The sequence below is a fragment of the Dendropsophus ebraccatus genome, chromosome 4 (assembly GCF_027789765.1).
Source record: "Dendropsophus ebraccatus isolate aDenEbr1 chromosome 4, aDenEbr1.pat, whole genome shotgun sequence".
In the NCBI taxonomy this organism is placed as follows: Eukaryota; Metazoa; Chordata; class Amphibia; order Anura; family Hylidae; genus Dendropsophus; species Dendropsophus ebraccatus.
In genome coordinates this window covers 101153317-101170000 of record NC_091457.1, presented here as the reverse complement: position 1 = coordinate 101170000, position 16684 = coordinate 101153317, and the positions used below count along the sequence as shown (strand labels likewise).

The window sequence follows — 16684 nt, the reverse complement described above, 5'->3', positions numbered from 1 at the left end:
CTCTCAGTGCTGGCTATTTAGGTTAATACCCTGGTCCCAGCTTCCCCTGTCTGTTCCTGCGATCCTAACTCCCTCTGCTTGCTCGACTGTGTTACCTGACCCCTGGTTTTGACTTTTGACTATCCGATTGTTACTTGTTTTGTACTGCACTGCCTGTTTGGTTTTGACCCTGCCTGTTTGACTATCCTGTAATGTGTTTGTCAGTCTGTCTTGTTCTGTGTTTCACGTACTTAGTATAGGGAACGTTTTCGTGGTTGTCCACGGCCGCCTAGGGCCGATTGAGGCAAGTAGGTAGGGACAGAGGGTGGGTTCAGAGCTAGGGCCCACTGTCGTGTCTTGTCCCTACCTGTTCCATCCTGACAGGTGTATAGATACCTTAACAATTGTACTTTGCAATGACACACCTAATTTTTTCATAAAGTATGCTGTGAAACAAAAAATAACAAAACACAAAACTGTGCTCAGAAATAAAATAAAAAAAATAGTGTTTTTTCCTATTTCCGGGACAGGGGGCTCTTCCTTATGTGGCTTGCCCTTTGGTAAAAATGACATGCTATCTATATTCTGCAAGTCTGTACAATTATTATTTGACTGCCTTTAAAAAAATAAAAATAAATGTATTTAAAATTACTCTATTCTTCTCTATTCCTTATAACAGTTTTATTTTTTTGGTCTATGGGGCTATTTGAGGCATTAATATTTGCGCCATTATCTGTACTTTTTATTGGCATCTTGCTTGCATATATGCAACTTTTTTTCTCACAGTTTATTCAGATTTTTCTGGATGTAATGGAAACTTTTATTATGGGATAGGACTTTTTTACACAGTAATTTGTAGACCCTCTATGGTACTCCCATGAGCAATACCATGATTGCTCATAGATATCAATGTGGTACAAGCTGATGCTCGGCAAGTATGAGGTAAATCCCCACTAGACCACTGGGGTTGTCTTTTTAACTGCTTTTTAATGTTGTTGTCAGTTTTGACAGCAGCATTTAAGTGGTTAAATAGCTGACACAGACAATCCCATGGGCTAATAGCCGTGGTCCCCGGCTGCTGATAGCTGGGAGGGGCACGGTATGTTTTTCTTCCACATAGCTGTGTAACGTTTTTTTAATATAAAATATCTTTTATTTTTCTGGGGGGAAGGGAGGATGTGATGTAAAAAAAGCAACGTGGCAAAGATTTTTTGCAATTTTTTGCTGCAGTTATTAATGTAATTGCATGTAAAAGGTTAAACTGCCAGAAACAGACTCACCCCGATCAACAGCAGTGGCAGCAAGCTTCCAGTCAGGGGCGTAACTACCACTATAGCAGCCATAGCGGCTGCTATGGGGCCCGCCGCATCAGGGGGCCCCATGGCCTGCTCCTGCAATACACTGGGCCCCCTGAGCCGTCATCATTTGCAGCATCGGGTGGCCCTGCTGGTCTCCTGGGTTTTGCAAATGTCCCTTTAACTGCAAGCACTCCTGACCAGAGCTAGCAGTTATGTAGTTATGACTTTACTTGACCGTTCAGTGCTCAGTCGGGGGTTAGGGGGCCCAATCAAAAGTTTGCTATGGGGCCCAGCCATTTCTAGTTACGCCCCTGCTTCCAGTTGTGCATTACAGCCAGCATGCTGCTGATCTAGCAAGCAGAGCAGAACAGACAGTGACAGAGGGAGCACTCTATAATTTAAATGGCACAGTCTTCATTGACTGCGGCATGTTGAGTGTTAAACTACCAGAAAGAGATTCCTCTACATTCCCAGCAGTTGCAGAATGATCCCAGCTACTTGATAATGGTGGAATAGTGGCAGGGAGACTGGGTTAGTATGCTTCTTTGTTGTTTTCCCTGCAGCCCAGGACATATATTAGAAAAACCCTCCCTGCCCGGAAAGCCACTTTAATCTGAAGGCAGTGTCCTAAATACACTCTCACAGGGGACAGCCTGTGAGGCTGTCGGCCAAATGACAATTGGCTGACAGTTATTAAAGATGTATGCCCACCTTTTAGGATACAGCAGAGAAGCAGCCAGTTGATTTTAACTATCTGGTGAGAGCAGCTTTCTAAAGTGTTATTAAGGATTAGAAAAAGATGGCTGCTTTCTTTCAGAAACAGTGCAAGTATTGTCATCAAGACTTAAATTGCATCCCTGTTCTGTTAAAGTAAACAGAGCCAAATTGTAATACCATACACAACCTGAGCACTGTGTGGTGCTGTTTTTGAAAGAAAGCAAGTATGTTTTTGTAATCCTCGATAACCCCTTTAATGCCTGTTCCTCCTAGTGGCCTTCCTTGTGGCATGGGCTGCTTGCCCTACAGTAGGTCTAAGCGTAACAGATTTCTGAAATGACAATAGAAAATATATTACATTGTCCCATGTGCTTGTGGGCACTTACCCTTTACCAGAGTGTGCTTGTCAGTAGGAGAGGATCGTGCCAGAACACGCAGTTTTGGCCAAATTTTATCAATCCTTTCTTGCTCAATCTATAGAAATAAATATCATTATGGCAAATCCATCAGTGTAGTTGATTGTAAACTTTTTTCAGAGCAGGTCTCCCGCCTTCTAGTTTTTCTATCTGTTGTCTAGTATGCTGTGATTGTTTACATCATGTACAGCCCTGACTGTCTTACCTTGACAGCACCCTGAAAACTTATGGTGCTATACCAGTGAATGATAAGAATACATAATATCATTTCAGTAAATGCTCACCCCTGCCCAAAAGATTTTTTACAAGGGGTGCAATTTAATTTCCCATATTCTAGCAAAAAATAATATAGCAATTCTACACATTAATGGTAATAATGAAGCATAAAAATACTCAGATAAAAAATTATGGACAATATACATTTTTACATAAAAATTCATACCCCTGTACTTGGTGTTAGGGCCTTCTGGAGGTGGTGGAGGCTCTTATCTAGGCAGCTTATATAGGACTTTATTTCTTTTGTGTATGAAGTGACAATTCTTACATGCATCTGTAGCCCCTATGCCAGATCCTACACAATTTTTGTGGGCCTATGATTAGCTGTAATTGCTAAAAGAGGCCATGAAGCCCCCTTTGGTTGATGACGCAATGATGCAACACACTAATGGTCTGTTAGCATAGTGCATAGATGACTTGGGTCCACACTAGCTAATAAAAAGCAATCCTGAGCAGTAACCAATTTCTTACACCAATAGTTCACATTACTGGTAACATTCTATAATATATCTATAGTTCTATAATATTTAAACTGTGGTCCATTAATGTGCCTGCATCAGAAGTCTATCCAAAAAGTGGTGCACAACATATCTTTACATTTATTAAAGTGACTCTGTACCCACAATCTGCCCCCCCCCCCAAACCACTTGTACCTTCGGATAGCTGCTTTTACTCCAAGATCTGTCCTGGGGTCCGTTCGGCAGTTGATGCAGTTATTGTCCTAAAAAACAACTTTTAAACTGGCAGCCCAGCGCCCAACGGGCGTGGCCTAGATTGTGTATGCATTAGGCTGGCACACCCTCTCTGTCCCTCCTCCCCGCTCTCTTCATCATTAGGAAGGCTCCAGGCAGATTGCCTACTATTCATCACCTGTGTCAGCACGGCACATGGGCTGGATCGTTAAGGCACCTGTGCAATGTTCTAGAGGCATTCCTAATGATGAAGAGGGTAGGGAGGAGGAACGGAGGGGTGGTGCAAAGTTAGGGCACAGATATTCTAGGCCACGGCCGTTTGACACAGGGCTGCAAGTTTAAAAGTTGTCTTTTAGAACAATAACTGCATCACCTGCCAAACGGACCCCAGGACAGAAGGTACAAGTGGTTTGGGAGGGAAAGATTGTGGGTACAGAGACACTTTAAATGTTTTAAACCCTTTTCAAAATGGTCCAAGTTGCATGACTGTGCACCAAAAAATGGTCTGGCGCACTTCAAGCAAAGTAATAGTTGGTCTTAGGGAATGTGCACACTACGGTATGCCAACAGAACACCCGTCATAGATTCCACAGCATTACCACTGCTCATTGATTCTGTATTGTGCACATACCTTTAGAGAAGTCAACTTTCAGATGCACATTTATCAAACAGCCTATTCCTCGCTGATAAATCTGGCACACAAGACTGTCTTAAGTTTGCACATAAACAGTGTTAGCATATCTAGTGTGTTTCCAGGACTCACCTCGCCTTTCTCATTGTGTATCCTCCGATTAAATTCTTTCCCTTCTATGCATAGAAAATCCTCTCCAGGATGTATGATGCCGCATTTAATGGCAATGGCGCGTGCAGTATTAATGTTATCACCCGTCACCATGCGGACTGTAATTCCAGCCCGTTGACATTTCCGTATTGCATCAGGTACCTGCACCCAAGATAAAGTACTTTTCAAAGAGAAAGTCGAAATCAATGTGTGTTGAATTTTTCAACCTTAGCCTTTGTTCCCGCACAGTATTTTTGGTCAGTATTTTCCAACAAAAAACAGGATTGGATTGAAACACAGAAAGGCTATGTTCACACACTGTTGAAACTAGGTGGACGGCCGTCATTTAATGGCAAATAATTGCTGTTTTTGGGGGTTTTTTTTTAAAACAACTGCCATTATTTGCATCTAAATGGTTTGTGAACATAGCCTTTCTGTGTTTTGAATCCACTCCTGGTTTTGATTCAAAACTTCTGACCAAAATACTGAGCAAAAATACTGTTTGTGAACATAGCCTTAGGCTATGTGATCACACATGGCAACACAGCAGCCATTTTGTGACAAGGAAGTCACAGAATGGCTGCTGTATGAGATGTTCAACCCATGTTCAACTTCAACTGCAGTACCGGCCGGGTTAACATCACTTCTTTTTAATTGGAAAGCGAGTGCATTCGGATGTGCCCGCACTCCAATTTTCCATAGCATATAATGTAAAGTACGGTCGGAGCTGTACTTTACATTGTTTGCATGTGCGGCCGCTTTTCAATGAGTTGTGGCGGCACAAAACAGACATGTGAGTTTTCTGTGTGGCCGCACGGAATTCCGGCCAGACTGTAAACAGTGTATATACACTCCAGCTGGGATTCCATAGGGGTTAATGTGATCGGCTGCTGTGATTAAAAAACAGGCGTTGTGATTAAACAATTAGTTTTTCTATCTGTTGTTCTAGTGTGCTAAAAGTTATGGTGCTATACCAATGAATAATAAGAATAGATAATATCATTTCAGTAAATGCTCACCCCTGCCCAAAAGATTTCTACAAGGTTCTAGCAAAACATAATATAGCAATTCTATACATTAATGGTAATAATGAAACATAAAAAATTATTAACAGATTAAAAATTATGGACAATATAAATTTTAACTTAGTGTTGGGGCCTTCTGGAGGTGGTGGAGGCTCTTATCTAGGCAGCTTATATAGGACTTTATACTTTTGTGTATGAAGTGACAATTCTTACATGCATTTATAGCCACTATGCCAGATCCTACACAATTTTTGTAGGCCTCTCATTAGCTGTAATTGCTAAAAGAGGCCATGAAGCCCCCTTTGGTTGATGACGCAATGATGCAACACATTAATGGTCTGTTAGCGTAAAGCATAGATGACTTGGATCCACAAGTTATGTGATTAAACAATGGCCGTTGTTGCAAACTTGCAACAATGGCCATTGTTTAATAAAAATAAAAAAAATACATTGTGTGAACGTGGCCTCAGCCTATTTTCAGACTTGTTGCAGCATTGCCTCACTTTTGCCAAAGTTCAATGACATCATGTTAAAACTACAGCGTTTTAAACATTTTGGGGGAATTTATCAATGCTATATCAAACGCAGACCAGGAAAAAAAGCAAACAGTTTTCTGCAAGGGTTTTGTGCAAAAATAGGCAACTTTTTGACTGGCCTGCCACACTCTGTGGAAGGGGGAGTGGCTGTGTGTGGAGGAGCATGACCTCTGTACATTTATAATACCCACAGGTGTAATTCCAGTGACCGCACACAGGCAGTTCAGATACAGATTTTTCTAGAAATGTATCTTTACAGAAATTCCATGTTTTCCACATAGCCTTAGGGCTTTATCCAACTTCAGCAGCCACCGCTAATCAAATGCCGAAAGTTCGGGTTCGGATGGACTCGAGCATGCTCGAGGTTCGCTCATCTCTACTTGCAACTATTTATATTTTATTTCATATTTAATGCAGCTGCAGCTAGGGGGTAAATGGCAGGACAAATGTCATGTGTGTCAGGTATCAGAGGAAATAGTAGGGGGTGACAATGATGCCCAGTGTAAAGAAGAGCCTGGCTACCACTTTTTTGATCAGTTTTTATGTAACGTGTATTTTGCCTTAATCATGTATTACTGAGAAAATGTTATTACACTGGAGTCTACATCATTTCTCCCTGCATCTCTCTGCTTTCTCTTTGCATCTCCTGCTAAAATACTGCAGATAACAGTGGCTACTGCACCTCTCCCTGGTAAACACAGAAGTTTTTCCCTTGATGGCCTGTGAGACTTTACCTCTGGCCTGACCGGATCTTCAATTCCAACAACAGCAATACAGGTTAGATCAGTTACAATATCATTTTCATTGTCCCAGTCTGGCTCTGGACTCTGAGGAAAGTCTCGATAAGCAATGCAGATTGTTCTGAGACCATCAGAAGCCATCGGTTCGATCACTTTTTTTACCATCTCATCTCGATCCCGTGGCTTGAAGATGCGAGGTTCTCCAGCACCATTTAAGATTTTGGAACATCTACAAAAGAAAAGATCCTGAATTATACAATATGGGTTAACTAAACCAGTTGTGTCTACAGTTCTCCCTGATGGTGGTCTCTCAAGAATTACAGACATTAAAGCAATTGTGTATTTTAACAGTATGTGGGAACATTTCATCGATAGCAATTGATTAAAAATTCTCTTATGGGATATCATACACTGATGTCATTGGTAGTGCACACCACTGCTTCTTGAGTTGCGGATTTCTAGGTCCACCTTCTGTTTTCCTGTGAATAGTGGTGTGCATTTTTTTTAACATTTTGTGGGATACCCTCTTCAAGTAGAAAATAATACTTCATTGCGACAGATATAATTGTGACTAAATCTAACAAATAATGAAACATAATGGGTGCATTGAGAAGAATAATCTCAGAGGTAGGAAGGAAATGTCATTGTCCTGTATAAATACAGATGGATAAAAAATGAACTTAGTCCTCAGACATAACTACAAAACTGTTAAGAATGACAGGGACTTACTTCTTAAGGACAATCTCTGAAGCCCCTTTGCTATACATGCGGAAACTTCCATCTTCCAGCTTAACCACTGTGCTCATAGACTTTCGCACAGAATTGAAGGTGTACACCTTATAGAGTTTCTCTTCTGGGATGAGAGTTCTCACAGTCTGATAATTTTGCTTCAAATCCAACAAAAATCCCAACAAGCCACATTCTGTTTTGTTTCCAACTTGTCGTGGGAGGCCACCCCCCTGCTCTGCAGGCTGTAAACAAATGCCAAAGCTATATGAGGTAGTTTACATGCTACACAATATGACATATGAACCTTGCCTCAGGTGGAAGCTGATCTTATGCTTGCTTCTCTTCTATGTGAATTTAATCTACATATTGCTGACCATAGCCGCCTCCTCACGTCGTAGAATACTTGCGTAGAAAGCCCCCATTTATTCACCAATGGGCGCACAGTGGTGCCAATAATCCCTCCTACACTGCACAGCTTTTACACGCAGTTTCATTGCAGTACTGTTGTTGCTGTAATGCAACGCTTGTTTTCACTGAAAGTGCACAGAACCCTGAGAGTACTGCAACAGTACTGCAATGAAACAACAACATGGCCCAAGGCCTTTTTAACATGGGCCAATTATCAGCTGGATGAGTGTTGATAGAGACAATCATGGCTGTCAAGAGATGAAAGTGAATGAAAGTCTTATTCCTCCCTGTAATTGTTGGCTAAACCATCTCCTGATTCCTTATAATAAATAATAGGAAGAGCTTTAAGGGTAAGTTAGCGCATAGTAAGTGATTCTTATAGCAGGATTCTCCTTATTTCCCACACTGCACTGGTAAAATGAGAGCAGCAAATCTTCCTGTAAGACAGCATGATAAATCTCCTCCTTTGTCCTTAGTGTTTATAATAAAGTGTCACCTTTACTGGATCTCTTGGTTATGTTCACTTCATTATATTTGTATTGACCTAAGGATGGTCATAGAAACCCTTAGAGATCTGCTTGACATAAGACTTCTCTGCTGTTGTATCACACTCTCATCATCCTCTCCAGATTTGTATGTAATAATTAGGGATGGTCCGAACCGAGTTCAGTTTGGGTTCGTACGAACCCGAACCCCCGTTAATGATTACCGATGTCTGCCCGCTCCGTGGAGCGGGCGGATCCAGCGGGAGGACCGCCTGGAAAACTGGGATACAGCCATAGCCATAGGCTGTATCCCAGTTTTCCAGGCATTACTCCCGCTGTATCCGCCCGCTCCACGGAGGGGGCAGACAGCGGGAATCTGCTGCCGAGCGTTCGGGTTCATACGAACCCGAACCTCGGCAGGTTCGGACCATCCCTAGTAATAATACATATGCTGAGTCCTACCCTAGAGATGGTTTAAATGGATATACACATCTAGAACACTTATGGTATATTCACATTGTGTACCAGAAATCACTGCAGGGGCTCAGGAACACTTCCAGAAATCATTGTCTGTGAACACAATTTGAAGGGCAAACCCAAGTAAAGGGGTTATCCAGCTCTACAAAAACATGGCCACTTTTCCCCTTACTGTTGTCTCCAGTTCAGGTGCGGTTTGCAATTAATCTCCATTTACTTCAATGGAACTGAGTTTCAAAACCACACCCAAACTGGAGACAACAGTAGGGGGAAAGTGGCCATGTTTTTGTAGCGCTGGATAACCCCTTTAAAGCCATGTTCACACACTATTTTGTCATTTTGCAGGTTACAACAATGGCCATTATTTAACGACATTGATCAATTACACTAGAATGTATGAAATCACGGCTGTAGTGTATACACACTGTATACATTACGACTGTTAAGCAAATAAAATCCTACATCAGACAAAAATGGAACAACGTTCCTCCCCCCAAATCCCAGCAATTGCTTTACTTCCCAGACATTTACTGAGTGTTGGTTAATGAAGAGGGGATACAAACATAGAGGATTGTCAGTAGAAAAAGACCACCTGGCCCATCTAGTTTAGGGGTCATTCGGTCCATATATACGAACAATGTGCTATGGACTGGACTTGGAAACTCCCAGCATTACACATTACATACAATATGATGCCGTGAGCTCTGAAACAGAGTAAATCTCTGCACTTCTGTACTGACACGGCAGTGTCTGTGAGGAATAAAAAGGTGGAATCTGATAGTCCATATATATAGACCATGCACTGAACATGGGAATTGCCCCTTAGGATAGGTATATGTTTATCCCAGGCATATTTACATTCAAGGGGTACTCTGGTAAAAAAAAAAATTCTTACATAAACTGTTGTCAGAAAGTCCCAGTTTGATATAGTGCACTCTACTGCCACCTCTGTCAGTCACAGAAACTGTTCAAAGCAGTAACAAATCCCCATAGAAGACCCCACGCCAGACTTCCAAAATCCAGCAAGCCTGAGACAGCCTCAGAATTCTACACCAACTGTGGAGCTTGTGTAAATTTTCACTATATTTTACATCTGACATAGCAGGTAAAAATCATAATAAATCAGGCGCATATTCACATATACGCCCCTATGTATGCTGGAGCGCAGGATGCATAAATCCCCCACATGAGTTCAGGGATGATACTCAGCATACTGCTCACTGACCTCCATTCAGATTGCTTGGCTGCTGCTAGATGAATCGTGATCTCTTAGACCTGGATGTTTGGAAGCATCATAGTGTATGTGTTCCAGTACTCAAACTAAGTACACAAACATGGAGGAATGTAATGTGACTTACCAGGACTTTGGAGGTGTAAGCACTATTGATACTTATAGCGTTCACCAGAACATCCAAGGTTTTGGCTGGAAGCCCATCAGGGTCTGGAATTTCCTTGTAATGGACATCGCCAACATACGCCTGAACCACAGTCATCCTATTTGTAGTCAACGTGCCGGTCTTATCAGAACAGATTGCTGTTGCATTACCCATGGTCTCACAAGCATCTAAATGTCGTACTAGATTATTATCTTTCATCATTTTCTGGAAGGGAAAGAAATTGAAGAGATTACAGTCCAGAGGTTTAATATAAGATTATAAGGCAGGGGGGGGGGGTCATTCCTTCAAGTAAACATCTTTTCTGCAGTAACTAGACTTACCTTAACAGAATATGCTAGAGAAATAGTCACAGCAAGAGGAAGTCCCTCTGGTACAGCGACAACCAGCACAGTGACGCCAATGATAAAAAACTTGACAAAGTACTGGATGTATATTGGCGTGCACTCAGGCAACCACTGTTTTTTTTGGACAACAAAAGTATCGATAGCAAAGTATAACACCAAGATAATAACTGTGATAGCAGACATGACCAGACCTATGGAAAACAGAACAGAAAGAAGGTAGGAGGTGAATGGAGTGTGTCTGATATGTTTATTTCATCATTATATTTAGTCCTTTAATAATCAGGAAAAAAGGAGAGAAACAGAACAATCTCTATTCAACCAAGGGCATGGCTGCTTGGTCACCAAGAAAGTGACTAGTTCCCTGGTTCCCCCTTATACACAAACCAAAAAAAAATTGTCAGGGCCCATTATTGTTGTGGAGTTAAGAGTCTATTATATGTGTTATATTCTAAGTTAAGATGTATTACTTGCTTTGTGTAATGCTCTGCAAGCAGTTGCTGGGTAAGGCCCCTCCCGTTCTGTTACTGACTATGTTTTATGGCTATGGGAATTTTGTTATTTTATGCTCTCTGCTTTAATTCAAGATCTGGATTGAGAGTCTTCGCCAATAGATAACAGCTAGGGAGGTTGGAGACTGATACAATGTAGAATGTGTGAACATACCTGTGTCCTCCTTCTTCTCCTCCTCTATTTTGAAGTTTTCTTGTTAAGATATAAACTAAGGGTTGTTCCCATAATAAACAGAACCAGCCTGAACACTGGAACGGTCTTATGTGTTTGGTTGATACTCGCGGCAGGCTGCAGTTGCCACACTACTTTACCAATTTGGCAAAACCCAGGTATAGCTGAGAGACTTTTATTTTAAGGGTCCATTTACATAGAAAGATTATCTGACAGATTATCTGCCAAAGATTTGAAGCCAAAGCCAGGAACAGGCTATAAACAGAGAACAGGTCATAAAGGAAATCCTGAGATTTCTTCTCTTTTCAAATCCATTCCTGGCTTTGGCTTCAAATTTTTGTCAGATAATCTGTCAGATAATCTTTCTGTGTAAATGGACCCTAAGTCTCACCCTAACAATTCTTTTTCATATTAGTCCAGCTGACAATACTTTAGCCTCTGACTTTGGAAAAGACTGTGGTGACAGATGTATATGTTGGACCCCGTAATACTGGCTATGGGGTGGGGGTACTGGCTGAGGATTTGGATGCTGCAGCATGGAAGAAGCAGTACTATCTATGGGATCTAAAGTATCAGATGAGGGCTTTTCGCCAATGAAGAGGTCTCTACCTGCAGGATATAGGTGTTATTTAATTTAAGTGGACTCTCTTATTCTGAATCACTATTCTTCAGAAGATGCCTAATACAGAACTGAGAGGGTTAGCCGACAAATATTCTCCTCCAGTCCATACTGGGGGCCATATGCACAACATAACGATGGATCTCTGACCTACCAGCTTTACCAATCTGCACCGCCAGTTTTGTTAGCTTCCCCTGCAAAACAGACTTCTCCTTTTTGTGTGGATTATGTTTCTTCTTGTCCTTTTCTTCTCCATCACCACCCTCTGCACTTTTCAAGGGCTGCATCTCCATGGCAGCTGCTCCATCTTGCTGTTTGGCTGGCAATGCAGAAACAGATGGTCAGTGGAGGCATGTGGTCTGCAATACCTTAACCTTATAATCTTTATTTTTCTTACACGCAGAACAGACAATGGCTGTCCATGAGTCTGGAGTTTGGGCCACTTTCTTTAACACAAAAAAAGTGAAACATGGCCATTTTGTACAATGCATGCAACCAGGGAGACCGAGGCTGCAACATGGGGCATGGGAACGAATGAATAACCTGCAGTGGTTAACCTGTGACCCAGGCCTCTACCTACTACCCCAGAAGTCCCTTTCCTGTGGGAGAACCAGGCTTAGAGACATTTTGGGTTGCTTGTATTTGCAGCTCTATTGTTGTCTTGTTGTCAGGTTCCTGTAAGACGCAGCTCTATATCTTAGATCCGTCAGTGTTGCTTCATTACCTTTATTTTGGATGATCTCCACACTCCCATCTTGCATTTTGCCTACATGATGAAAGGTTGACAGACAACAGAGAACAAAACATGAAACATCAGAACAAACAAGGAACAGAAGTGACAGCACAGAATCAATGCACAAACTGCAAACAATTCTACGGCTGAGGGCTGGCTGCTGAGATCGAAGGCTGCATGTGTTATACAGACCTATAACCAGATAGTATGTAGATAACGCTGTATGTGCATTGTATGTACATCTCTATATATGAGTATACATACAGCATGTGTATTTCTATAAGTACAGTGTTGGCATTCCTGAATAGTGCAAAGTATATAAATCTCTATGCAAATTTGTACATAAATTTATGCATGCAATATGTATATACACATTTATATGTGCAGTGAGTATATACCTTTATATGTGTAGTATGTTTAGCTTTATGTGTGTTCGCCCTAATGTCCACAGTGTATGCCCACAGGTCTATATGTGCATTGTATATACCTCTATATGTGCATTGTACTGTATGTGTCCCTTTATATCTATAGTGTGTATACACCTCCATAGTTGTAGAGTGTACACCTCTATACATGCAGTGTATACCTATAGGGAATATAATTACTTGAGAACATTTGACATTCTTTTGTTATTAGAGGCAGATTCTGTTTTTTTCTTTACAGACTTCCATATGTGCTGTGTCCTTTTTGTACATTCAACAGTGCAGACTCGCTAAGGGTCCTATTCCATGGGCCGATGGGGGCCCGATCAATAATGTAAACGAGCGCCAATCTGCTAGATCGGAGCTCGTTTACTGGGCCTATTTCACAGCCCGATAATCATTTAGCGAGGGCTGCAGGGACATCGTTACCGATGTCCTTGCAGCCCTTGTTTAAACGCCATACATTACACATGTTGCAGGTCTTCTCCTGCGCTCCTTCTTCCTTCCGGTCCCGCGCACAGCAGCAGCTCCGGTGCGGCCTGTCATATGGTGACAGACCATTCAGCCAATCACTGGCCAGGTCCGCCGTGGCCAGTGATTGGCTGAGCGGTCTTTCAGCTAAGACAGGCTGCACCGAAGCTGCTGCTGCGCACGGGACCGGGAGAAAGAAAGAGCGTAGGAGAAGACCTGCAACATGTGTAGGTAATGTATGGTACTTGTGAGATTGTCGGTCGCCCGCCAGGCATCGCTATTCCATGTAGCGATGCGTGGTCGGTGCCCGATGATTTTAGGTTTTAACCTAAATAAACGATCAGCCGATGACACGATCATCAGCTGATTGTTGTCTCTATTCTACGGAGCGATATCGGCCGATTATCGCTCCGTGGAATAGGCCCCTAAGACCTGATGATTTCAGTCATCTCAACTGAGAATCTTTCAAAGAATCTTATAATGTCACTGAAGACTCACTTTAGGATCCCACCTTTACTGGTCTTTAAAGTGTGATTTGGGTCCTTATCTTGATGCCATAACAGCACTATGGTGAAGTCACTGCAGATTTCCAACTCTATAGCCCTTCCCATATAAAATACCTACTACCATGTTTCACTCATTTTCTTTTACTCTTTATTCTTGGCTTAGATAAAATTGTCCATTCTTGAAAAAGTTCTTCAGTATCTTTTAACCCCAGCACCATGGCAGGTACGCTTTTTACTTTTTCATAACATGCATTGGCCAAGAAAAATGAAGGTTACACTTAAGGTGTCACTGTCGTTATAACTTTCTAATCTAAATCAAATCTAAATCAACAGTAGATGTGATATAAAGCATGTTTGTAACTTAATTTTTTTTTTTTAGTTATCATGGTAAAAAACAGAAAACAGTCAGAAAACAGGAAGTCCTGTGTATCCCAGGCCATCTGAGCGCTCACAGAGAAGGCAGTCATGTCAGTCTCTGTACTGGCAGGAATTCCTGTGTTTAGTCTGTTATTTCCATCAGGCAAGTCAGAAATTTTGCCTTCAGGAGACTGGACCTGGATTTCTGGTAAGTTTAGCTTTGCTTTACAGCATGATAACAACAAAAAAATAATAATGTATATTGCAAACTTGCTTTATATCACATCTGCTGTTGATTTTGAAAGTTTAACGACAGTGACACTTTAAGACCTAGGACACCCTTTTAGCAGCTGATTGGGGCCTAGTAAAACCTTGAACCTAAAATTAAACCCCTTGGTCCAATACCTCCTTCATCCTAGCAGACGTCTCTCCTGACTGACCCCTCCTAGGGCTTACAGAACAATCAATTGCCTCTGCAACAGCATACAACAAGCTGTCCTCCTATGTGGATAAGACTATTTTAGTCTCCATTCCTAAGTAACTTTGGTTTAAAAGTCAACTCCACAGGCCTTGCTAGATAACCCTCAAGCTACATCTAAAGACACTGGGTCCCTGACAGCAACACAGGCGACCCACACCGCAGCTTCTCAGCACTTTCACCTCTAATCTGTTTACCACCAACTCCAGACAAACAGCCACTCCACATACACCTCAGGTCCATTCCCTGCACCCTTCTCCTCTAAGCTGACAGCTGGGTGACATCGTTCCTACCAATACCTAAGCTATGGAGTGTGGTGGTTCCCACAGCACATACAACATAACATACAGTGGAAAATATACTGTAAGTATTGAACACACCACTCATTTTCTCAGTAAATATATTACTACAGGTGCTGTTTACATGAAATTCTCACCAGATGTCGGAAACAATCCATTCCATCCACACAGGCACACAGGCAAAATCAAACCATACAGTAGATGTCCACTAATTAAGTTATGTGTAATAATAAGACATGACACAGGGATGTTGGGGTGACAGCTTCAAGGTGCTTCCTGTATGGGCAAAACTAGTGGCATGCATTGCTCAGGTGGGATTTTGGTCCATTCTTCCACACAAACACTCTTCAAATCCTGAAGGTTTGGTGGGCTCCTTCTATGAACTCTGAACTTAAGTTTCTTTCATAAATTTTCTATTGGATTCGGTCAGGTGATTGGCTGGGCCATGCTAGCAGGATTATTTTCTTCTCTGAAAGCAATTGAGTTTTACCTTGGCTGTGTGTTTGGGAACATTGTCTTGCTGAAATTGTCTGCCCTCTTCATCATCCTGGCAGATGGCAGCAAATTTATATCAAGGCTGTCTCGGTACATTTGTCCATTCATCCTTCCTTCAATCATATGAAGTTTGCCAGTGCCATATGCTGAAAAGCAGCACACCTCCAAACTTCAGTTTGTAAGGTGTTTTGGGGTGATATGCAGTACCTTTTGGCCTCCAAAAATCATGTGTATTATGGGATCTAAATAGTTCAGTTTTGGTCTCATCTGACCAAACTACAGGTATATTCTCCCAATACTTCACTGGCTTGTCTAAATGTTATTTAACAAACTTTAAATGTGCTTGAGGGTACAAACCCACACACCGTATACGCAGCAGATACGCAGCAGATTTGATGGTGCAGATTTGATGCTGTGTTCAGTTATTTAAATCTAATCTGCTGCGTATTTGTTGCGTATCACAGCAGTAAATACGCTGCGTATACGGTGTGTGGGTTTATACCCTGAACATGCTTTTTGTTCAACACATCTGGCGTGGTGAGCATGCATACAGCTCATGGAGGTTGAGCGCATGACTTTTGGGCATCATTCCACTGGAGGATTATTGTTCGAATTATCGTTACATCGTTCGGATCTAAACGATAATTGTTCGGTTGAATAGCAGTTAACGATTAAACGACGAACGAGAAATCGTTGATCGTTTAATAAGACCTGGACTTATTTTTATCATTGCTCGTTCGCATTGAATAAGACGTTGTTCGGTCGTTCGCAGTAGAAACGAACGCAATAGCGACGACAAGACGACCGCAAGAACAATCATAAGTAAAGATTATTGTTCCATTTAAATGAGTGAAGGATTCTAGGCCGTTCGCAATAGCGGTCGTTTGAAATCGTTTATCGATTAACGATAATCATCCCGTGGAATAGGGCCCCTAGGCTGAGTCTTTCTGTAGCTCTCCACAGGTGGTCCTTGGCTCTTGGACAACTCCTGAATATTATTTTCACTTCACTGTCTGAAATCTTGCAGGCTGCACCTGGTCTTGGCCAGTTTATGGAGAAATTATGTTCTTACCACTTCCAAATTATGGTCCCAACAATGCTCACTGGAACCTTCAGTAGTTTAGAAATTCTTCTGTAACCAATGCCATCAGTATGTTTTATTTGTCACCTATGGCAGGATTGCATTCATGGCTTTTTGAGTTATGAACACTTATGGTTTGAATTCCTTGCCTGTGTGGAATGGACAGGTTTATTACCAACATCTTGTGACAATTTCATGTCAATAGCACCTTTAGAATTATATTTAAATACAAAAATGATGAT

General features: G+C 41.7%; 1 protein-coding gene across 16 annotated transcripts in view; it reads right to left on the bottom strand.

Moving 5' to 3' along the window:
* ATP2B2 (ATPase plasma membrane Ca2+ transporting 2) overlaps nt 1-16684 on the bottom strand; it is a 192472-nt gene that overhangs the window by 23171 nt on the left and 152617 nt on the right. For 15 of the 16 annotated variants that reach the window (XR_011362613.1, XM_069966472.1, XM_069966479.1 and 12 more), the window contains 8 exons: nt 12325-12366; nt 11755-11919; nt 10277-10491; nt 9918-10160; nt 7190-7431; nt 6455-6689; nt 4142-4321; nt 2381-2468 (listed from right to left, as the gene is read on the bottom strand). Coding sequence is in view for 15 of the 16 variants with exons in the window: in XM_069966472.1 (XP_069822573.1) it covers nt 2381-2468; nt 4142-4321; nt 6455-6689; nt 7190-7431; nt 9918-10160; nt 10277-10491; nt 11755-11919; nt 12325-12366 (1410 nt within the window). In the remaining variant the exon portion in view is untranslated. The remainder of the gene's footprint in view (nt 1-2380; nt 2469-4141; nt 4322-6454; nt 6690-7189; nt 7432-9917; nt 10161-10276; nt 10492-11754; nt 11920-12324; nt 12367-16684) is intronic. The other variant, XM_069966486.1, reaches the window with a different exon arrangement.